The sequence below is a fragment of the Schistocerca cancellata genome, chromosome 3 (genome assembly GCF_023864275.1).
Source record: "Schistocerca cancellata isolate TAMUIC-IGC-003103 chromosome 3, iqSchCanc2.1, whole genome shotgun sequence".
NCBI lineage: Eukaryota > Metazoa > Arthropoda > Insecta > Orthoptera > Acrididae > Schistocerca > Schistocerca cancellata.
The window spans coordinates 631926786-631952291 of record NC_064628.1 but is presented as its reverse complement, the minus strand read 5'-3'; the positions used below and the strand labels follow the sequence as shown (position 1 = coordinate 631952291).

The 25506-nt window shown below is 38.5% G+C and overlaps 1 protein-coding gene across 1 annotated transcript in view; it reads right to left on the bottom strand.

Moving 5' to 3' along the window:
* The window catches only part of LOC126175563 (transmembrane protein 272-like), a 52395-nt gene extending 41599 nt beyond the window's left edge, over positions 1 to 10796 (bottom strand). The window contains exons 1-2 of the mRNA XM_049922417.1: positions 10593 to 10796; positions 10214 to 10388 (exon numbers count right to left, since the gene is read on the bottom strand). Coding sequence (XP_049778374.1) covers positions 10214 to 10388; positions 10593 to 10637 — 220 coding nt within the window. The 5' untranslated portion in view covers positions 10638 to 10796. The remainder of the gene's footprint in view (positions 1 to 10213; positions 10389 to 10592) is intronic.
* Between the last annotated feature and the right edge of the window lie 14710 nt (positions 10797 to 25506).

Genomic DNA, 25506 nt, shown 5'->3' with positions numbered 1-25506 from the left:
TCCAATTTATACAATTTTCCAGTAACAACAAGTTTTGTGAGCCCCTCTCAGGTGCACAGACTTGTGTGCGATCTTACACTGCCATAGAGAAGAAGAAGAAGAAGAAGAAGAAGAAGTTAGTTTGCATTTCTGTGGTGATCAACACACTGAAGCCATTTCTTCAATTTCTTGAGGGTAGCAAATACATTTCAGAGCTGGTCGTTGCACCGTGATGGAAAACAGAGCAACACCTTCAGCATCCCAGAAGACTGCAGCCATGAGTTTACTGGATAAGGGCGCAGCTTTGAACTTTTTCTTCAGAGGAGAGGTGGCATGGTGCCACTGCATGGATTTCTGTTTCATTTCTGGTTCAAAACGATGAACCCATGTTTTATTCCCTGTGACAATGTTTGACAAAACATCATCACAATCAGCCTCTTAATGTGCAAGCTATTCCACACAGATGGTCCTTTGTTGCTCTTTATGATCTTCTGTTAGGTAGCGAGGAAACCAGTGGGCACACACCTTTGAGTACCCCAGGTGGTGGATGACTGTCAGTGCAGGAGACATTGCTGCATATGGCTAGCCGGCACACAGGAGATTGGACATGTTTGCACGTCCTTGTTGTGTTGTTGACAGTCACCTCACCCAACAAATCTCCGTGCTCTTGTTCACTGCTAGGTCACTGCAGTCATTCTCCTTGTGCCTACAAGTACCGGCGATGCTCTGGTTTTTTACCAAAAGAAACTTAATGAAAGTCTCTACTTGGACTGCACCTCTGTTACAGGTGCTATTTTGAAGGCTATGTATAGTGCTGCCACGTACTGGAACTTCACAAAACTATAGCGACTGAAGTGGGTTCAAATGGCTCTGAGCACTATGCGACTTAACTTCTGAGGTCATCAGTTGCCTAGAACTTAAAACTAATTAAACCTAACTAACCTAAGGACATCACACACATCCATGCCCGAGGCAGGATTCGAACCTGCGACCGCAGCGGTCGCTCGGCTCCAGACTGTAGCGCCTAGAACCGCACGGCCACTCTGGCCGGCGACTGAAGTGGGAATAATCCACAATGTCCCACAACAAATTCCGCAGTTTTTCAACTGAAACTGACTGGAAAATATGTGTCACATTGCTTATTGAACATCCCTCGTAAAATGGTCTGTATGGAATGTTGTCCTGTTTGGTGCTGAAATGTGGACACTAAGGAAGAAAGACAGAGAAAAGCAGGAGGTGCCATACGGACATGGCAATGTATGGTAAGAATAAGCTGGATGAATAGAGTGAAAAATGAAGGGATACTGAGAATATTGAGAGAGCAAAGACAATTACCAAGTGTAACAAAAGAAAGAAAAACTAGATTGGACATACATTTAGAAGGAAAGAGATACTTATTAAACGGTCTTAGAGAGGTATGTGGAAGGGAAAAGAAGGCAACAGAGGAAGGGATCCTGGATGATGTAATGGAAGTCAGCACATACGGCAACATTAAGAATGAAGCAATGGATTGCAGGATATGGTGAGATAAAATACTTGCTAATACAGCTGAAAATTGATGATGACAATTTCTTACTGTGGTGTCTTCTGTAAGACGCATTGGGTATTCTGAAGTTGGCCCTATTAAGAGTGTTTGAGACCAGCTCAGAGCTGCCAACCACGACAGGTCTCTGAGCAAATGCCTCCAGGAAGCTTCACAGTGCCACTGCCACCAGTACTCTTTACATCCTCCTGACAGTTCCTTAGTGGTTGTGGTAGTCTATGTTCAGAAGTGTTAGCTGCAATCTGCAAAGCCTCCTACAGAGAAAGTATCACAACATGTTACTGGGCATGGAATTTTAGTACTTTGGACTCTGTGTATTTTGTCTAGTGTTCTGTCATTCAATAACTGCACAACTTGCACATGGGCTAACTTTTAAACCTCAAAGTTACATGTTTACCAATGAAGATATTAACTAATTATTGTGTCACAGCTGTTTCTTGTTTTAGGGGAGAGTTTCCCTACTTGATAATATGTGATACAGCACTTTAACAACCAGTTTTACTGGGTCATACCACTTTAGGCTGATAAGGATGCATATTCTTAGATATGTCATGCATGATATTGCTTCTAATGATTCTACAGCATACAGTTGGTCCTAATGATCCAGCCAGATGCCACACAGCATAGTCCTGCAGGTTGCCACTTGTCAGACACCTGCAGCTGATGCAGCTCCATTTCACTGTGACATCCACTGTGGTAAGGAGGGCACCACGATCACTGGTCATGGCTGTCACAAGCTTGCATCCACGGGCCACATTAGTCTGGCCAACTACACATACACCGGGTAACCTTCATAAGACCACCGTCTGCAACTCCTGATCAATGTAAAACCGACCTCACAGTACAGCATATCACAGTCCTGACAACAGGGCAACCACTGACTGTGACAGCAACATACTCCAACCTTGCCTACTGCAGTGCTACCAACTGTGACAGACAGATTCTCTTGCAAACTCGCAGAAATGTTATGTTTAAGTGACATTTCTTCTAATAGATATGGACGACCTTTATGTTCATTTCACTGAGAAACTATTTCTGGTGCTCATGTTGCTGTGTGCTTCTGGTAGAAATAAACAAATCTATATTGCACAATACATTACATTAATTCATTATGAAGATGTAGATGAAATGAGAGATACGATACTGCGTGAAGAGTTTGACAGAGCACTGAAAGACCTGAGTGGAAACAAGGCCCCGGGAGTAGACAACATTCCATTAGAACTACTGATGACCTTGGGAGAGCCAGTCCTGACAAAACTCTACCATCTGGTGAGCAAGATGTATGAGACAGGCGAAATACCCTCAGACTTCAAGAAGAATATAATAATTACAATCCCAAAGAAAGCAGGTGTTGACATGTGAAAATTACCGAACTATCAGTTTAATAAGTCACAGCTGCAAAATACTAACGCAAATTCTTTACAGACAAATGGAAAAACTAGTAGAAGCCGACCTCGGGGATGATCAGTTTGGATTCCGTAGAAATATTGGAACACGTGAGGCAATACTGACCCTACGACTTATCTTAGAAGAAAGATTAAGGAAAGGCAAACCTACATTTCTAGCATTTGTAGACTTAGAGAAAACTTTTGACAATATTGAGTGCAATACTCTCAAATTCTGAAGGTGGCACGGGTAAAATACGGGGAGCGAAAGGCTATTTACAATTTGTACAGAAACCAGATGGCAGTTTTAAGAGTCGAGGGGCATGAAAGGGAAGCTGTGGTTGGGAAGGGAGTGAGACAGGGTTGTAGCCTCTCCCCGATGTTATTCAATCTGTATATTGAGCAAGCAATAAAGGAAACAAAAGAAAAATTCGGAGTAGGTATTAAAATCCATGGAGAAGAAATAAAAACTTTGAGGTTCGCCGATGTCATTGTAATTCTGTCAGAGACAGCAAAGGACTTAGAAGAGCAGTTGAACGGAATGAATAGTGTCTTGAAAGGAGGATATAAGATGAACATCAACAAAAGCAAAACGAGGATAATGGAATGTAGTCTAAGTCGGGTGATGCTGAGGGAATTAGATTAGGAAATGAGACACTTAAAGTAGTAAACGAGTTTTGTTATTTGGGGAGCAAAATAACTGATGATGGTCGAAGTAGAGAAGATATAAAATGTAGACTGGCAATGGCAAGGAAAGCATTTCTGAAGAAAAGAAATTTGTTAACATCGAGTATAGATTTAAGTGTCAGGAAGTCGTTTCTGAAAGTATTTGTATGGAGTGTTTGTGAACAATAAATGTATGGAGTGAATTGTGGACAATAAATAGTTTGGACAAGAAGAGAATAGAAGCTTTCGAAATGTGGTGCTACAGAAGAATGCTGTAGATTAGATGGGTAGATCACATAACTAATGATAAAGTATTGAATAGAATTGGGGAGAAGAAGAGTATGTGGCACAACTTGACAAAAAGAAGGGACTGGCTAGTAGGACATGTTCTGAGGCATCAAGGGATCACAAATTTAGCATTGGAGGGCAGCGTGGAGGGTAAAAATCGTAGAGGGAGACCAAGAGATGAATACACTAAGCAGATTCAGAAGGATCTGGGTTGCAGTAAGTACTGGGAGATGAAGAAGCTTGCACAGGATAGGGTAGCATGGAGAGCTGCATCAAACCAGTCTCAGGACTGAAGACCACAACAACAACAACATTTGAGGGCCAACTGAAAGTCCTGCACAAAGCATCTATTCCCTGTATATCTTTCAGAATCTTGCTATGTTTTTGTGGTGTTGTGATTTTACATATAAATGGCCTCATAATGCATTTGATATTTTCCACCATGTTATTTACATGTATCATGAAGAGTAATTGTCTTTTAACGCTCAAGAATAAGTACAAAATTACTTTTACTTCTGATGCTTCTAACCTGTTGAGAGTAACATGTTAACATGCTAGACTCCTGAAATCACTCACATAATTAGTTCGAAAATAAACTGATTTTTTGTTCACTAGGCAACAAGGTGGAAATGTACTATTTGTTCACATTGTCCTGAATGAGGGCTCCCAAATTCTGGACTGGCTGTAGCCTGTTTAATTTTGTCAGCTTGGGGCCACGAGTGTCTTGTGTCTGGCCACTTCCAAATTGGCTAACAACATAGTACCCATGTGTATCGTAGCTGTTACACAGTAACTGTTGTGCTGATGCCAAACCAGTAATCACCTGTGTAATGGCAGTACAGCATTATGAAAATGCAGCTTGTTCCTCCCACATCGCCTCTCCCATCTTTGGCTGTCCATATGCTGGAAGACAGTGGGTGGAGCTTACTTTCTTCATACCCCCCCCCCCCCCCCTTGAAAATTCATTCAGGACACTGAACAAACTGTACCTGATGCATTCCTAAAATAAACATTGTATCAAGCTAGGTGCAGTTATGGGTAAAGGATACACAGTGTATCCCTCATACATACTATATATGGCCAGACAAAGGAAACAGACTGTAAAATTCTACTACAGCGTGCTAAGGGACCTCTACGATCAGACAGATGTAATTCCTATAGATTAAGAGACATCAAGCAAATACAAGCAAAGTTAATAAGTCTGAAAAGTAATGAACTGGAGGGACTTACGATAAAATTCAAAGCAAAGTCAGTCACTGAGGATGAGACTGATGCATTGTACCACCTTGTCAGACATGCAAAAAACAGAAGTAGTAGTTTCAGGGATGAACTTCAAATCGATGATGGTACCATAATCACCACCCAGAAGGAAATAATTGAAGAGATTTCAGTGTACTATGAACATATGTTATGTGTCAGGGAAAACAAACGAAGAAGAATACGATGAGCTCTTTGGTACATATCTTCCACAAAAATCACAAGATGACAATGAGAACATTTGTTTGGACATCACCAAGGAAGATGTACTGGAAATCACGCACAGCTCCCCCACTAGGAAATCTCCAGGACCTGACTGACTGCCCATTGAATTCTATAAACTATTTTAGACCCTAATAGGAGAAAAGTTCACCAAAATTGTCAATGAAGTCTTACATGGAAAACCAGTGCCTGCAGAGTTCAAACAATGCAAAATTGTGTTGATCCCAAAGAACAGAGGTGGCAATAAACAACCTATGGCCAATTTTGCTTTTAAATTCCGATTACAAAATTTTAGTTCAAGTAATTAATAAGCCTTTACACCATGCACCACTGACATCATAGGCCAACAGCAGACTTGTGCTTTTAGAGCGATGATTATACAAACTGCAGCTTTGTATCGCGATGTCATTACGCTAATGCAGGCAAGTAACATAAAATGTGGACTGCTTTTCATAGACTTCCATAAGGCATTTGATCAAATTAATCACAATGCGCTGAATGGGCTTCCTGCCAAAAACTATTGACATCATCAAGAACATGACAATGGGTATTACTGCACAAATCTCCGTTAACTGTCAACTGACAAAACAAATTGAAATAAAAAGGGGTCTTACCCAAGAAAGCCCCTTATGCATACTCATGTTTGTTATATCGCTGGAACCTTTCCTGAGACAGCTACAGCACAGGCTGACAGGCGTTACCATTCAAGGAACAAAGACTGTAGTAGGTGCTTACTTGGTCGATGTAGGCGTAATCATCAGAGACCAAGCAGATGTGACACAACTAGAGATGTTACTTGCAAAATATTGTTCCACATCAGGTGATCAGATTATGACACATCCAATTCCCATTCATATTAGAAATGTGTGCTTTCTCTTGTCTTTCTTTTCCACTTAAGCAGACTCCGCCACAGCAAAGTGTGCCAAATACAGCTAGTTACTAATAAATTTGCGAGAAACATGCCAAATCACCTAACAATATCACATGGATCCTGTAAACTGGTAACATACAGTGTAGGAGTCCTTATACTTTAACAGTACTGAAAAACACAGTGACATCTTGCAGTTTTTCCTCCCTATATTCTCTCAGATCATCTGAGCTCTTGTTACTTTTCAGGAACAAGGCACTGCACATTTAGTACAGAGAAGTCCAGTACATAAAGCAAAATCCTGAAACTGCTGTAGAGTATGACATTGAAACTAAAACTCCAACATTTGAGGTTTACTTTTCATTTCTCCAATTCTGTTCAATGTCAACAAACAGAAATCTGCATGATGGTAAATACTAGTACCTTCATGCACAATGGCCATAGACATGACAAAAAAACCACAAATTGTTTTCATTTTATTGTTCACTGAGTGTATGTGGTAGTTCCCTTTGAAGGAATAATTAATTAAGGTAAGATGACCTGAATAAGATACAAAACTCATGAAATTTGTTTGTATTTTTAAAGACAGAGAGTACCTGTTAGGAAAAAAATTGTACAAACAACAGTTATGAAAAAGACGGACAGTAAAGTAAAGATTACACTAAGAGCAGAGAGAGAGAGAGAGAGAGAGAGAGAGAGAGAGAGAGAGAATTCATGCACACAGGACCACTACCTCCAGCTACATTGACCAAGCTGCAACCATTGCATTGGACTAAAGTAGGAATCGGGAGTGAGGTAGGGGAAGGGGAGGGATACTAGGGTGCTGTTGGCGTGAGAGAAGAGTGCTGACAGGCACAGCATCCAAGGTGCAAAAGGCGGCAGGATAAAGCTGACAGGCACACCGTCAGTAGGCTGTGGTGTAGGGTGAGGGGTGGTGGAGAGCAGAAAAGGAAAGGAGCAGCTGGAAGGGGGGGGGGGGGGGGGGAGCCTGGTGGGTGCATTGGCAGAGAGTGTGGCACACAATGTGGGTGATGGGACAAGAGTTAGGAGAGAGAGGGAGAGGACGGAGGGGGTGAAAATTATTGGGTGGAGGATGTGGGAATAGTAGGTTATTGTATGTTGAGGTAGAGATAGTTTTGAGAGCAGAGAATGAGTTTTAAGAATAACTCCCATCTCCACTGTTCAGGAAATCTCCCCAATAGCTCCCCCCCCCCCCCCCCCCCCCCTATGTGTGTCTTTCTCTGGCAATGCACCCACGAGTCTTTTCTGTGTATGAGATGTAAACTTGGTAGAGATGTGAACTGTGTTTTATTCATCTCATAACTTACACAATTTCAGAACATATGTCTGATGTACATGAGACATGTCAAGGTTACAATTTGCTCATTTGAAATTTTATCACATTTGCAATAATACTTTGTGAAGAATTTACTTATTCAAAATTTGTCAAACTTACAGTATTTATATTTACTATAACTATAATAAATTTTATTCCATTTGAGGGATCCAGCTCAAAGTATCACTTCATCCTTCATGAAATCTTCCACAGAGTAGTAGCATCGATCAATTAGAAAATCATGTAACTTCCTTTTTAAAACATTTATCTTTATATTCATTATGTCACACCCTTTTATTGTGTTGTAAATTTTCATGGCTATATCTTGAGGAGTCTGAGCATGCAGTTTTAAGCGATGTGAGGTGAGCATAAAGTTTTCTTTATGTCTTGCGTTGTAAGAGTGATCAAAATTATTATTTTTTTTTTTTAATAGATCAGCTCTGCTGCATAGGAAAAGAACCTCCTCAAAGATGTATAAAGAGAGGACAGTTAATATTTTTAGGTCATTAAATAATGGTCAACATGATGCCCTTGGCTGTGCAGTGCACATGTTGTGAATGATTCTTTTTGTCACTTTAAAATTCGTGAAACATTTCCTGAGTTCCCCAAAAAATTATGCCATATCGAACAACAGATTCAAAACAGCTGTAGGATGCTATTTTCCTGGTGTCCATATTGGTGGCACAGGCTAAAATTTCCACTGCAAATGCAAGGCTGTTTGATTTATTTGCTAGATATTCTATACAAGTATGCCAACTCATAGTTCTGTCTAAGTTAATTCTCAGGAACCTTACTGAGTCAAGTTCTTCCATTTTTGATTGTTGTGAGTGATACAGATTTCTTCAGTTTCTGACTGTTTGGTTTTAAAACTCATGATGGGGATTTTTGAAATTTTTAGCCTTAAGCCATTCAGACTGAACCATGTTTCCTAGTTACTTAACGTATTCACGACACTCTGTGCTATATTGTCAGAATTTTCATTTTCAATTAGGGCAGAAGTATCATCTGCAAACAAGGTAAACGAGTATTTATATTGAGAGGCAAGTCATTTACATAGAACAGGAATAAAATTGATCCATGGATTGAGCCTTGAGGAAACACCATGTGACACGGTTTTCCACTCTGAGATGTAATCTGCTCCATTTGATGTGACTACTGCCCTTAGTTTCCTTTCCAAGAGATATGATTCAAACCATTTCAAAGCAATATCCCGTATTCCATACCTGCTGAGTTTGAAAAGTATCATGGCATGGTCTACAGAGTAAAATGTTTTTGTAAGATCACAGAATATTCCTGCGACCTTAGCTTTCATACCCAGTGATGAAGTAATTTTTTCAATAAACTTATTTATCACATCTACTGCATTTTTACCTTGTTGGAAGCCAAATTGGTTACGTGAAATGATATCATTCTGTGTGATGAAGCTTTGTATATGTAAAACAGCATTTTTTGAAATATTTTTGATACAACAGGGAGTATAGAAATGGGGTGACAATTTCCCAAACACCTTTTGATGTAAGGCCAATATTTTCTCAAGTGTGGCAAATGTTCTAAAACTCCATGAACACTTATCACTCCTAGAGTGCTGCTTATCAAAATTATTTTTACACCAAAGTGAAGTTAATAGTGGAAAAACAAATTATGACTTTCTTAATTAATGGCAGCATGCATAACAACAGAAACATTGGCAACAGGTTAATTATGGCTTACTTATGAATAGACCGATTGTATAATTTTTTTTGAAAATTTTATCAGTATCATTTTAGGGCACCTTCGCCTAATCATACTTAATTTGCATGAGTAAGTGCTGTGAAAACACTGACACAAACGTGTCATCACATAAACATTCCAAATGGCAACAATTAACTTCAATGAAAAATAACTGCAATATTTCAAATTAGACTGTGTATTGGATCAACTGAAGAGTCTGATAAAAGATGTTGGTGCATCCCGTAAAAAATGGTGGCATGTGAAGTCATATGTTTACAAACAGAAAGAATGGTACAACAATATTTATTTTTTGTTTACATCAGTTTTTCAAAATGAAACTTGTGGTGGCAGTCTGACATGTCATAGTTTTGATTAGTTTGGAAGGCAACACCTTGGTTGTGACCTTAAATGGCATCAAACACATCAGTTAATTTGTGTTCTCTGTCTCCTATTGTATTACATAATTCTAGTACAAAATATCATAAATATATTAAATTGCAATGATGTGGTACTGAGGCTGTGCCAGTGTCGCACTTTCCGAAATATTACTGTTCCTTACAGATACGTTATCAAAAGCAAGACAGTGTCAAACAGCAGTGTCATAATTCAGAAGTGTTTGGGAAACATTTTTTTACTTACATTAAGGGATAAACGTTTCATGTGTCAGATTCCGTTAATTCACATTACATGCAATGGGCTAATAACACTGCTTCCTGGGTTTAGGCAAAATATAAAATTAAATATCAAAGCTGTGAACAAGTTGCCACACATGTAACATTTTGTTTTACTAATGTTGGAAGACAACTCTGCACGCAGAAAACACCGAGTCGCTGTTAATGGCACCTCCTGCCTCACTTTAATAGCGTAGATAATGTAACAAGAATTAAGTGATGTCTATGCTGCACAAGTTACTAAAAACAATTTAAGTAACAACTTGTTGATGTACATCGAACACTTACCATTTGGATCGACCGCTTCTTCATAGGAAGGTGGCGCACTGTTCTCGGGCGTTACATGGCCGAGAACTGATCCAGGAAAACTATGATACGGCGGAGGGCGGCTTGACTGCGACTCTGAGGACTGACAACCAAGAATGGGTTGCGAAGATGTCGCTGGGCTCTGGCCATCTGAATCCTGCCACAATGGAACAAATCAACAAATTGTTCTGATATCTACGAATCATATTACCTCCAATCTCACTCATAATATCGAAAGACTTTTCTCCCCCGACTCCACTGTTGTAGCAACGTAGGCACAGCGTCTCTTAGAATTTCCTGATGAATGAATTGGCAATTGTTTTTTCAACAAGGGCGCATGTAATGTGCAAGTGTAACACACCTGATTCCTATACAAGTTCTCATAGGGTGTTTCCAACTCTGCCATGTTCTGGTCAAAGACCTATAGCAATTCTAGACACTGTTACATTCTTCGAATTACAGTATTTTCATCACGGACACACATACTCTAACTCACTTTCACACACTACCTATCACTGTAGGCATAGTCAAATGTCAAATTCGAATCGCCGTAAGTCGCATCCTCGATAACAGTACAAGATCGAAAAACACTGACTGCGACTGTAATAATTGCGTCGATTGTTGCACTTGGATGCAAAAAGACTCTTTCGAAGCTTGTTTGTAACTGTGTCTTAACCGCGAATAATTTTGCATTTAAGCTTGCAACTGTATTTTCATACGGGTAAAGTGCATAATTATTTTGTGCAGCTGCCTATTCGATCCATGCATCAGCTTTCACTACAAAAATAAATTTTAAGGCTGTAATCGGGCAGCTCTTCTTTCGCATATGATCGATAGAATACGTTCTATGGACTCTGGTAACATCAGAAACCTCTTCCTACTTACATTTATGGGACCATAGAACCGAATGCTCGCCACTAATTTTATTGTAGAACACGATCATAAGACAGATATTTGGTTTGTAGAGTGAATTTTATCTTACTCACACCATTCCTCAGCGAAACGGAAAGGACCGTCACGGTCAAGCGACCTCACCGTTCAGTGGTGAAGGGTTCACATCATAGCCTACTCGCAGTCTTGGACTCTGGCCTACTCTACACCAGCCGGAGTCTTCAATGTGACAGCACTGCACAGCTGTCAAACAGACAGCCAGACTCGTACAATGGACGTCATGTTGCATATTTTGGAAAAGCTGATTTACTCTGTAACACAGGCAACTGTACATTAAATATTTGCATAAAGAGCTAATCATTGAATATCTTCCTCGTTAAATATGCACAAATGTAATTTTAGCAAGTGTCAAAAATTATGAAACACGAAAACGATATATTGTGCACAATGCCGGAATCAAGTACCATATATGAGAGGGTGTGTCATATGATCCTACATAAAAGCACTGCTACGATTAACACACATGCACGAGAACGAATCAGTAATACTCTTCCCATCAAATGAGGAAGAATGGAATTTTGACACCTGGTGAAAATTATGATTCACGAAAACTAAATACTGTGCAGCTGTCAAGTATACTGAAGAATGTATGGTATACAAAGCATGTTAAAAACAATTTTTCCATGGCAACAAATGTAAAAGATGGTGACACATTGCTATCCTGTACTGAAGGACAAAATCGTTTGTGACCTTACTATGCAGTCGTTTAATTCAAAGCAATTTTACTACCTGTTTCCTTGGTTTAAACAACAAGATATACTGGTAGTGACCTATGTCTTTTTGACAAGCAATACTCTTGTGATGAGCTACTTTGATAGATTCACTCCAGAGGTTTGTATATCCTTAAGTAATTGCTCAAAGACAAAAATCTAAAAAAATACAAAAAGCAGGAAAACAGCAGTGTGAACACAACTTCCATTTAAGTAACTGTTTTAAATGTGTTGTGGTAGGATAAGATTTTGTGTGGTTCTGTTATGAACTGGTGCCCTGTTTTATTGCCGCAATTTCTTAATCAGAAAAACCAACATGTAACAACAGAATCATATAAACATACATCAAAAAAAATTTTCATCACCCAAGAACTCCTGAAGATATATGTTCAGTTCACTGTGAGTATTGTATCACAGACACAGTCCCTTTGACTGTTCAAAGATGTCACTAAACCCGCCCAAAGATGTAAACAACCATGCATGAGCAGCACATTTTAGACAGAGGGGGTCCGACAGCCGATCAGTTCCAGTTAGTCACCAGGAAGGAGGTACATGGCTCGTGCTGTCTGTAGTTCAACCACGCCTCAATACCGCAGTTCGATCGCGTCCGCATTGTTACTTTGTGTCAGGAAGGACTCTCAACAAGGGAAGTGTCCATGGAGGAGATACAGAGAGAGACAGGAACTGTCAATGACATGCCTCGCTCAGACCGGCCGAGGGCTACTACTGCAGTGGATGACTATTACATGTGGATTATGGCTCGGAGGACCCCTGACAGCAACACCACCATGTTGAATAATGCTTTTTGTGCAACCACAGGACGTAGTGTTACACTCAAACAGCGTGCAATAGGCTGCATGATGCGCAACTTCACTCATGATGTCCATGGCGAGGTCCATCTTTGCAACCATGACACTATGCAGCACGGTACAGATGGTCCCAACAACAAGCCGAATGGACCACTTAGGACTGACATCACATTCTCTTCACCGATCAGTGTGCATATGCCTTCAACCAGACAATCGTCAACCAGACACTCTGACCAGCGAGTGCAGCAAGTTGGAGGTTCCCTGCTGTTTTAGGGTGGCATTATTGGGGCCGAAGTGCGCCGCTGGTGGTCAGTGAAGGCGCCATAATGACTGTAAGATACGTGAATGCCATCCTCCGACCGATAGTGCAACAATATCGGGAGCATATTGGCGAGACATTTGTCTTGATAGACAAGAATTCGCCCCCATCGTGCACATCTTTTGAGTGCCCTCCTTCAGGATAACGACATCGCTCGACTTGAGTGGCCAGCATGCTCTCCGTATGTGACCCCTAGTGAACCCTGTCGAACATGCCTGGGATAGATGGAAAAGGGCTGTTTATGGACGACGTGACCCACCAACCACTCTGAGGGATCTATGCCGAATCACCATTGAGGAGTGGGACAATCTGGACCAACAGTGCCTTCATGAACTTGTGGTTAGTATGCCACGACGAATACAGGCATGCATCAATGTAGGAATACGTGTTACTGGGTATTAGATGTACTGCTGTGTACAGCAGTCTGGATGACGACCTCTGAAGGTCTCACTGTATGGTGGTACAACATGCAATGTGTGGTTTTCATGAGCAATAAAAAGGGCAGAAATGATGTTTACATCGATCTCTATTCCAAATTTCTGTACAGGTTGCAGAAATATCAGAACCAAGGTGATGCAAACCTTTTTTTTTATGTGTGTATAAGAAGGTATTTTCAGATGAACTGTGTAAGAAAGTGATAAGTTTACAACTGCCACTCATTAAATTAGTATGAATTTTCTGCATTGCTTCCACTGGTTGATTGACTGGTAGAATCAGCAAATTACTGAAATCACACCTTCAGATAACTTTGATCGAGTTCTCGGGTGATTCTACTCATTTACTTGCAAATCTTGAAAATTGTTAAATGTTATTAATTTCCTCAGCTTCAAAATGCTCCATATATATGTATAAAGTTCCAACTAAATAAAAAAAACAGTGATATTATATTGAAAGTAAACAATGATGTATTATATTAAATGTAGACTGTCAATTGAATTGGACAAGACATGTGAGAATTTTGACAAAGAACTACCCTTAGCGTGTTATGCCCTGTGAATCCTTGCACTAGTGTGCAGCATTTCGTGTCTAAAAGTAGTCTACTTTGGATATACGTATCCAATCCTCAATTATTCGATAATGTTTGGGGAATAAGTGCCGGGAATATACAGACTGTTTTCAAGATACTGATAAGAGCTGTACAAATGGTAGCAAATAGTAGTAACAGGACACACTGTAAAGAGTTATTCAAAATGCTAGAAATTATGACAGTTCTGTGTGAATACATCTATCACAACACGATGTACTTAAGAAAAAAATCTTAATCTGTACATCACAAACAGCAAAATACATACCCATGGAACCAAATGTAGACAGTATTTACATCAGAAAAGAAGAAACATGTCAAAAACACGAGACAGTGCATTATACTACAGAATAAAATTGTACAATAGACTGCCACTAGAAATGAAAAATGCAGATGATACCCACACCTTTAGCCAAAGCCTAAGAAATATTTACTAAACAATTATTACTACACTGTAAATGAATATTTAAAATAACTATATATTGTAACTCAATTTTCATGAACATTGTACTACATAACAGTTCATGCTACTGTTAGAACAGTAGAGGTAAGCATAGGAGACATCCACTGTAAGAGAAACGTTTATTTTAATAAGAAATATTGTACAAACATTTGGCGACATCCATATACAATGTTTATTGTTCTATGGGTGAATAAATAAATAATTAATTTGGATATAATTCAGCTTTTCCTCAGAATTGCTCCATGAAATCGTGGGCCGACATGGTTCAAGTGCTATTAATTTCTGCAGAACGTACTAATGAACGTATTCTGTCAATACGAATGTCCCATCTCTAGTCACTGAAAGGTGTTCTATTTTTTTTCTGAACACGAGTGTATTATCTCAAGAAAAGGTAGCAGATGCAACAGATTGGTGGCGTCCCATATGTGGGATGTAAGTACCAAATTATGTACAATGAAATTTGATACACTTGTCAACAAAAGGACATCACAGTCAGTTCGATTCAGATGCAACATTTTTACATATTAGTATGCCATCAAATGTAGCTGTTTTGTGAACTGTGAGTAGGCACAGAATATAGAAACAAATGTGCAATGATGATGTTTGGTTTGTGGGGCGCTCAACTGCGCGGTCATCAGCGCCCGAACTGTGAAATGTGATCTGTTTTGTTAAACAGTCGGTTATGTCAGTCTCTCCAACAAACTGTGAAAAGACAAACATCATAGAGATTGATTTGGCTGAAAATTCTGAAGGGTGCTACGAGATAGCTTTCTGTTGTGTAGACGTCTTAGAATGATCAATCCATTACAGTAGCAACAGTACCTGTGCTGCATTATTGAACACTATTATTTTGCGTGTACACTTTTGCACTTCTTGGGCATATATATATCCTTTTTCTGTGATGTGATAATTATTAATAATTATATTGAGAGCATTTATAAAGATTAAGATGGCAACCTTTACAATAAACAACTATAATCTTTTGTAATACTGTGATAGAGATGTACCTGTGGTACATATGCAACTCGAGGCTGTTATTGTATCTCATAAAGGAATGGTCCAATAAGACATGTCGAAATCTACCCTGAAATTTTTTGCAAAGGAAGAAGACAACGAGAGAAATGTACTGTCAAAATTTTAGCTGCTAAGAGGCATTGCAAGTATTAAAAAATAGCTGATAATTGCCAAATTCATAGCGCGCCAAGGCGGAGGTAGCAGGTTGCCGGTCGTTGATAGTTTCTCTGACACTACAGTACACAGTTACTGTTATCTCCAATTAGCCACTCAAGTAATATCTATTACAAATTATCAGTGGCCTTTTGCAGTATTGGTAAGTATTGACAATACAGATAAAGCTGAACTAATATTTATTGTGCTTTTGTAAGGCATGCCTGCAAATAATACCTTTTTTTCTTCAAGTTTCACAATAATGTGGAATCCAATTAGCGTTCTCAATTTAGCAATGATGAAATGTGAAGAACATGGTTTCCAGCCGAAATCACCTACTTCTCCTGAGGGAGTACATATGTGTCATTTGTTAGTTGATTTCCTTGACATTCAGTCGAATGATATCTACATTTCGTTTGAAATTAGGATACGTTAGAAGAAATAGGAAATAACTGTGGCGATTCTATGAATTGTGGTTCAGACGACATCAATTGTGCTAGTAAATGTTCTGGAGAATACCTTCCAAGCTTCAATAAAAAAAAATTTAAAAAAACCATGTACTGCAACAGTTTTCAGCGACAAAAGACAGTGAAATAGTGGTTAAACAAAGGAGGGAAAAAACGCTTCAAGTTATGCATTGTGCAAAGGCATTTTTGTTTCGTAAAATCGGAGCATGAACTGTACAAATGGAAGAATGAATTATATGAAGTAAGAAATATGCATCAAACGGAAACCCTAAATCATATGGATGGAAAACAGTTCGAAAGATTTAGAACTGCTTGTGAGAGGCTATGCACCGTTACCAACAGAGATCTACTGACACGCACATTCATAATTTCCAAGCTTCTTTGACCTGGCTACGCATGTTCAAGTAATCGTACAGAATAAGAAGTCGCAAAATTGCCAAGTTTACGTAACGTAAACGTGTAGAGCAGCTGCCAGTAATAGACAGTGCTATAGATAAAATCATAGCTGACGTAAAGACGAAAGTTGGTGTTATCCCCGCAACTGCTGTTTATAACGCTGACTAGTCAGGTTTCGTAAATGAACTGCGTGTACACCGCACTTTTTCATTTCAGGGTAAAAAAAGACGGAGTCGGTTGCCCGATCAATGAATGCAACGACACATTCATATACGTAGTGCCAGTGATAAGTGTGAGTGGTTTACTGTTTCTGCAGCTATATATCTGTCTTCTAGGACCGCAAGGCAAATTAGGACCAAAAATAATAAATGGACAGTTTAGTAGCAAAAATCTTGTAATCGACGTACGTATCAAAATCTGGAAAAATGGGAAAGAATAATGTTCAACATTTCGTTCGAAACGTATTCCTACCAGTTGCAGAAACTAATTCATTGCTTTTGTTGGATTCATTGTCTGGACATCACGACGCCTCTGTTTTTGTGGAGGACGACAAAAAATCTGTAGATGTAATGTGGATTCCACCTGGAACTACTGGTGCGATTCAACCTCCCAATAAAGAATTCTTTCGACAGTGGAAAGCATTTTTCAGGAAATTATCAGACAACATAATTTCCGAAACCTCTCTTTCATTTCAGGTTTGTCAGCAGGACAGTATTCTTAAGCTCCAGTCCTTTGTGCATTACCAGTTATCTTCGCCACACTTCACGAATTTGATCAAGTATGCCTGGTATGCAGCGCAATATGCAGGACAACAGCTGGGACTATTTCTGACTCCATCCCAGTTCTGTCTAAATAAAACTATTGGTTGTTGCGAAATACCTGACTGCATCAATTTTTCCTTTGTCCGGTGTGGCTGGAGCAAGAAAAATGTTAGTTTTTGTCTTTCAATAGACACTTCACATTTATGTGACGACTACAGGGAACAAACAAAGAACTGTTTCACCGAGAGTCAAATGTACAACATTCAAACACTATTATAAGGAATAGCTTACAGGAATTGTTATAAAATGTAGTACTGCAAGACACATTTTATTTTAACAGATTACAAGTCCTTATTGATGGAAGTCGACTGTAACATCAAACATTCCCATGACTTTATTTTCTCTGCTAGCCACTTTTATCAGAATTACATGTTCAGTAACTGAACAGTCGATATGACGTTATTCAAAAGATGTTTTTATAGTTTAAGCCAGGTTTTCACCAGAGCAAAAGAGAATTCTGTCTGGTGTAGACGGTAGGCCTCTTGAAGGTCTTTCAACTGGCCCCACTGTAGTTACTTAATATGGGGACTTAATAGGGAAACCCTAACCTTACCCAGTTACCTAATCGGAAAACGGAGACCTGCAGTTTAACGTGGAATCCGGACCATACGTCTTTCGTGGCCACTCCAGCATGTGTGAGAAGTGAATGCTCGGGTAAAAATCATAGTGAAAAAATTGTGGTCTGAACAGGATTTGATCCCGTGCTCTCTGGATCACGAAGTGCGCGCTTTGCCACTAGACGATTTTTGTTTTAGAAAAAAAAAGAAAAGAATATGACCACTAGACCGTACATGTGCAGTGAAAACGCAAGCTGTGTCACCTCTTGACATGATACTCGACATCGATAATTAGTGTTGTGTTTATAAATTTCCCCTCAACTGTAATGAGAAGCCAGGGAAAAATGGCAGCCGACATACAACTAAAATTTTGAGCCAGTGCTAAGAATAGATGGAGGTATAATTCCGTCTAAAGTGCACGACCTCCACGCATGTCACGCTTCCATACAAATTGAGACACTTAAATTATTCCTTCCCTACGCCATTTTGCATATTCCATCAAGAACAGTGCACACGCCATGCAAAATAATACTCACTGAATAGCGAAGTTTCACATTGTGGTTCTGACAAGATAGAGTTGTATCCTGTACGCCGAATATTAGTTCCAAAAACTAAAAACTACTAACACAGCGTGCGTAGACAATCTTCAAGTACAAGTTAAAAGGCGGAGTATGACTTTCTTTCATAATCGAAATATGCATATAAATTCGGGAACGGGAAAATCCGATTTTCTTCTGCTTCTTCATTCTCATGAACATTCAGCTGAAATCTCGTCATCGCTGTCTGAATCTGTCACCATTCCTGCCACCTTGAAAACTTATGATCACTAATCAGCCAGAAATCTCGGGCTAAGTTATTGCAAATTTATTCTTCGGTCGAGCATTGTTCTGAGTTCGTACAACGCATTTATTACACTATTCTAAAACTATGGCTTAACCCATTATACTCCGAAATAATATTTTTTAGATTTTGATAAAACTTCATATCCACCATCAATATGGGTTAATAATTATATTCTGAATGTTAATTTGTTATTGTGGCCGGAAATTTATACTTTTTTTAACGTATGGGCAGTATGGGATAGGATTCTTTCCAGATTTTTATCACACTTAAAATGTTGAATTTTTCATGATTGTCATTCAATAACTGCATAAATAAAGAAAAAGTAGTGCTCATATTTTTTAAACTGTACTATTATTACTATTATTATTATTATTTATATTTTAAATACACATTATTTAATCATATGTTAAGGATAAATGGTAAAAACAAATAGTTGAACAAACAAGTTACTTTAATGTATTACATGAATAAAGACATTGCTATAATAGAAATGCATGACAAAAATGATGGTTTATCAGAAACTGTCTTCTTAGCACTGGTGATACAAAATGAAACACCACTTCAGATGGAGTCCTACATTCCATTTTACACAATGGAATTTTGTGCATTTACCACACTGTCCACATCTTCTTTGTGTGCTGTGCTCATCAATCATATGTCCAGTATTATCAAATCTAATGCCTTTTTGCACCTGGGACAGAAATCGTGGTCTCACACCTCTTGGCTTTTCAATGTTGGGCGAGGTCAGGATTGAAAGTACTATACGCCTGGTAAATTCCATTAGGCTCATACTGTTCTTTAGTTGCCTGTACAAGATCCACATATTCACAACAGCCCCATTCAGGCAGAACCGATCAATGGCCAGTAACATTTGTTTGATCTCATTCGAATGCAGTATAAACTTCGTAGATTGTCAAAAAGGGATACACCTCCTATGTGGCGATTATATTCCTGCACAAGGAAAGGTTGTGATATGGAAACCTTCTTCCTTGATTCTCTACTCCACCTCAAGCATGTACTCTCACCTAATACACCTACATCCTGTACATTTGTCCCCAAAGCCACTTGACTATTGCCATTGCATCTTACCAGTGTAAAAGAATTTTCTGCATCACATGACATACGATTAGTACCTCTGAGTGTCTTCTTTATATCTGGCATAGGTGCCTTCTCCAAGCAGTCATTTCTCAGGGTTCCTACGCATTTGATTCCATGCGAAGAAAGAAATTCAAGTAGGGATGTAACCCACACAAAGCTTTTCAACAACAGACTGCCCCAGTGTCTTCGGGGGATGTCTTTGACTTGCCCCAACATATGGCTCAAATTTGATAAAATATCCAGTAGATGTAGCTAAACACCACCATCTGGAACTATAGCGAATTGGCTTGCCCCTTATAAACTGTTTCATCAAGTGGTGGCCATAATAAGGCTCCATGGCCTCATCCAAGGAGAAATTTGACCCTAGAGATTCTATGAGTTCTTGAAATTTCTTATTTAGATGTGAAATTAGTGGACGAACTTTATCTTCTTTTTCAATGCTGTCATTATCATTGACATGGAAGAATCCGTGAATTTTATCAAAAGAATTTATGGAATTAGAATTAGAAAAAAGGGCATTGTTTGTGTCAGGTTGGGTCTCCCAGTACATACGTCTATGAATGACCTTACAATACCCAGATAAAAGTAAAATAGCAATGTATTTGTAAATGTCATCATGACTTATTTGTATGTTTTGTCCCTTTTGAGCAGCATATTTTACTGATTCTCTCATCAGAATCTCAACCAAATCATCAAAAACTGTACGAAAAAGGTCAACCAGAGACGAATTTGAAGTGCGGAGATGTTCTATTATATCAGGTATAGGATCACGAGATAACTCAAATTTTTGTGAAGAGTCTAATTTTTCTTCTATCCAGTGTCTTTTTTTCCTTACTTGGGATCGTGATTGTGATTTGGAACAGCAAAGATTTTGCTGCTGATTGGATAAAGACGTAGCATCTTCAATAAGGCCATCACTTTTTACTACTCTTACCTCTGCAGTTTGTCCCAGAACCTTTTTCTCTAAATCAGCAACAGTGGCGGGTTGTCCTTCTGAATCACTAGCTGAGTCATCTTTATCACTGTCCTAATCATCATGTGGTGGAACAAGCACAAATTCAAGTTCCTGGCATTCATTAAATTCATCAGTGGCAGTTTCATCATGATCCTCTGTGGAGAATAGTATATTTAAAACCTCTTCTAAGTCTCTCTCCTTTTCAAAATTGTATCTGAAATAAATCGTACTAATTGATAGAAAATTATCTCTTACTGCCCACCGTATGATATTTCATATGTCAAAATATAAGCCAATACCACAACAATGCTAATAAAGTAAGCTTTTCAAATTTGTGCTAATATACTGACTTAGAGTATTCAAATTAGTAATCCATAGTAATATGTGCAAAATTATAACAATATACATCATAATTGTATCATTACTTACCGCTTATCCATGTCGAAAAGCAGCAGAATCAATAGCACTGGAATAAATGCCTTCCGCCACAAAATAAACGATACTGTTCTTCACTGTTATTGTTGTTTCCAACAATGGACTTCTAAACTAACAATAACAGGTATAAAAAAAAGTTTCAAATGTTGACCATGAGCTTCTGGAAACTACAATGCCTAAGAACACCATGTGTATGATAAATCATACGATGGGATATAATGGGTTAACTGGCGATTGTACAACTGGCCCTGAAAGTTCATAGTAACAGCAGAACTGGTACATGTATCCGACTGTCAGTGGTATCGCAAGTATTTTCGCTTATAACTTTCGATTCGGTCCTTTCCGAACCAAGGACCCTTAACTCAAGTTGATACATTTCTCCCTCTCCATCACTTTTGAAAGTTGTAATATCATCACAGAATCCCCCTGCATATACGCCCATTTATAGGTGCTGGCGCATATGACTGAATCTGAAGCGTCGTTGAACGACGTTTCTGTATATTTGTTCCTATTCAAAATATGATGTACTCTCCCCTCTACAAATCCTAGAAGTTTGTAATGGGAATTCTGAACACCCTATACACATATACAAACACATCAAACAATGTAAGTGAATACATAGAGCCTGATAACCTTCACTGCCATGTTTATTTTCCACTGCTTAAGAAATAATAACGTCATTAACAACTGTAGTTTTCCCCATCAATGGAGCTGACATTTTCATGTAATAAAAGATTGTTTAATTAAAATTGCTTCATCAATTATTTATGTTCTTATTTATACACAGTGTATGCATCAGCTCTGTTCAGGTATTGTAAATTATTAGAACAGCTGTACCAGTACATATGCCCCACTGTCAGAGGTATTACAAGAATTTAAGCTTATAGCTTTCGACTCGATCGTTTCTGAATGGACACTTACATCAGATTGAAACTTTTATCCTTCTCCATCACTCTTCAAAGTTGTAATTTCATCATAGAATCACCCTGTATATACACACATTAACAGGTGCTGGCGCCTATGACTTTGACTCTCTGTAGCGGCATTGGATGACGTTTTCGGATATGGAGTCCTATTCAAAGTATGATGCACTACTCCCCTCTACTAGTCCTAGAAGTTTGTTATGGGAATTCATGAACACCCTATCTATACATACAAACACATCAAACAATTTATAAGTGAATAGATAGAGCCAGTTAACCTTCTTTGCCATGTTTATTTTTCCTTACTTAACAAATAATAACGACATAAACAACCATAGTTTTTCAAGGCAATAGAGCTGATATATCCACATAATAAAAGATTATTTAATGAAAACCTCTTCATCAGTTATTTATGTCCTTATTTATACACAGTGCAGGCGTCAGTTCTGTTCAGGTATTGGAAACCTAATCTATTTTTTTGATTTGCAATGTTTGGAAGAGATACAATGATACACCTGCAATTTTCTACTGCTTTTATGTACTGGAATATTCGATATTTGTATAATGAGTCATACATTCTGTCCAGAAAATCAGTTCTGTTTCATGTGTACGTTAGTGTTTGTAGTAAGTGTCTTTCTTTGCCAAGCATTGTAGCCTACTTCATAGACTGCCTTGCCTTTGTATTTGGACTTGAGTGAATTATTTGGTGGGGACGCTGAGTAATTCAAAACATCTACATCAATGTGGCTACAATTAGGGAAGACAGAAGCTATTACCTACTTTAACAGGGACTGGAGTACATGGAATACATTGTTCCCAAGATCTGTATATCCAGGATCCAATGGAATCTAAAACAGCAACAAACCATCTCTACATCCAGGATTCTGGAGAGTCTTATCAGGGTCCAAGAAAATGCCTGAAAGAATTCAACTGAGCCCCAAAGTACAATAGGTGAGATAACATGACATATTTGGCCAATGTATACTTTTACCTGGATGGTAGAGCCCGGCAGTTTTCTGAGGACAGCAAAGACGGCTTGGTGCTGTATAATAAATGTTCTTCTTCTTATTATTAAGCGAATTAATTACAAAGTCTTAATTTAAAATTCTTGTAAATTGTGAGTCAGTGGTGGAGTAAACTTACATCGATTTTGCTTGATTTACGCCATTCAGATTTACGGAATTGGTTATATGCATCTTCTTCCATCACGATTACTTCTCATTTTTTACCATGAATACAATACTGATTTTTATTGCACTTCCTCTTCAGATGCAGGCAGCTACAGTGACATGACATTAGCATAATGAGTGGAAGAAAAGAAAACTTTCGTGGTTTTGCACTAAAAAGGACTCTCACACTTCATACTTTCACAAAAATTATCATTCCGGTAACACAATATCTACTACACACTTCTCACAAGTATAAGTCTTCTCCCCACGAGAACTATAGACAAAGACTTCTAAACAGTTGACAAAAAAATTGAATGGAGTATCCATCATTTGTCATTCGCCTTCCGGCATAGCAAAATACATCTTTTCCGACGCTTACAGCTATCGCGCAAATGATTATTATCATTGGTTTTAAGCTTTTGTCGTAGTTTGTTGGGGCTTTTCCTTATGTACCTATGCAATTGCCCCCACACTGTGCGGTGATATGCAATGAAGGTACACATGTTTTGTACACACTCATACAGCCTAAATATAAATTTTGCCGAAATTGGTACAATGACCTTTATTTATCAGCATATTTTCCTTTGTATATTGCATTGGAGATGTCAGCTTGTCCTGCTTACACATTATCTTACAGGAAATACATAACTCATATACGGAATGATTATTCATTAAGTGTTTACATGAGAGCACTGCAAGAGCGGCTCCTTGTCCTTTTGGCAACATAGCCATTCTCTGTGCATGCGCACAAAATATATTTGATGACTGTGCCACAGACGTTAATGTTCGACGTATTATTGTGTACGGTCGTTAGCGCTTCCATTCGCGCTTTTAGTGTCATTTCACACTGAGTACCATACTATCCATCCATAATTTGCTGTGGTGTGGTTTTCCATTGTGAGTGCGGTGCATGTGCATTTACTCTTCAAGAACCGAAGCTATAGCAGATAATTCACCTTTGATACGGCCCAGGAATACATCTTATCCGTCGTATTCACATTTTCAGTGGGGTGAATACTGCACATCAATACCCGAAGTAAAGGTAAGTGACGCTTGCACAATTGTAGCTTGCTGACTAGTATATCAGATGTTGCGTAGCATAACATTACCAGAATTGATTCGTTGCACTATTGCACACGTGTTTGGATACCACTATATATTTCGTCGTTCAGTTTGTCGTGAGAATCGTTTTAGTCCATGAGGTTTTCTCCCTTTTTGCTAATTTTTCAAGTTTTTCTTTTACATATGGTTCGATGTACACTTAAAATTCACATATACATTTTAACATAACAATGGATATTACAATGGCTTACACGTAAGGCTGTTATTCCACCCATTATTTGTATCAAACGTAGAAAATTCTTAAATACTAAAACATTACAAAATTCCTTCTTTAATTACAATTACTAGTTAATATAGTTTGTTTGATAACTTCAAAAAAATTCCTTTGTACATAAATACAAATAACTTATTTACTTTTCATTACATTGTGTAACTATGTATGCATTTAATGCATCCACATTTTTTTCCAGTTGTGCGTACATCAGTTATGAGAGTTTAATATTTTCCTAGGGAGAAACAGAGAAAAACATTTACATGAGGACTGTACATTACGTGTTGTTGGCTGAACTACACTTTGGCGCCGCCGCCTTCTGCTTTGGGGAGGGAATAAGGAATACTATTCTACAGGTTTTGGGTTTATGGATTACTAAGGAAATGCTGTTCATCTTTTCTTAACTCACTTATCGAGGAACTCCTTTTACATGAAACCGAAACGTATTAACGACTCAGGTACTATATACCATAACATTGCTTATATTTGTTTATGTGTAGCTTTATGTTCAGAACACAGAAGTTTTTGCATTACGTCATGCTTATCTCTTTACAATTACGTGGAAATACCATCGTTTTTATTCACATGTGACGTAATACGAATAAATTAGTTTTATTTGAGGTCACATGCCTCCGTGTTTATGTGCACATTGTAGTCAGTAGGTATGGGTAAATGTTTTGTAGTTGCACTGCCATGATGTATATTCTTATTCTGCATTTGCTTGATGACCAAAATATACACATAGACCTACTAACAACTAAATCATTTATTTCTTTGAGATGCGACCCTTTTTTTCATTTGGTACCTTTCACATCCATCGTAAATCTCTTCTTCT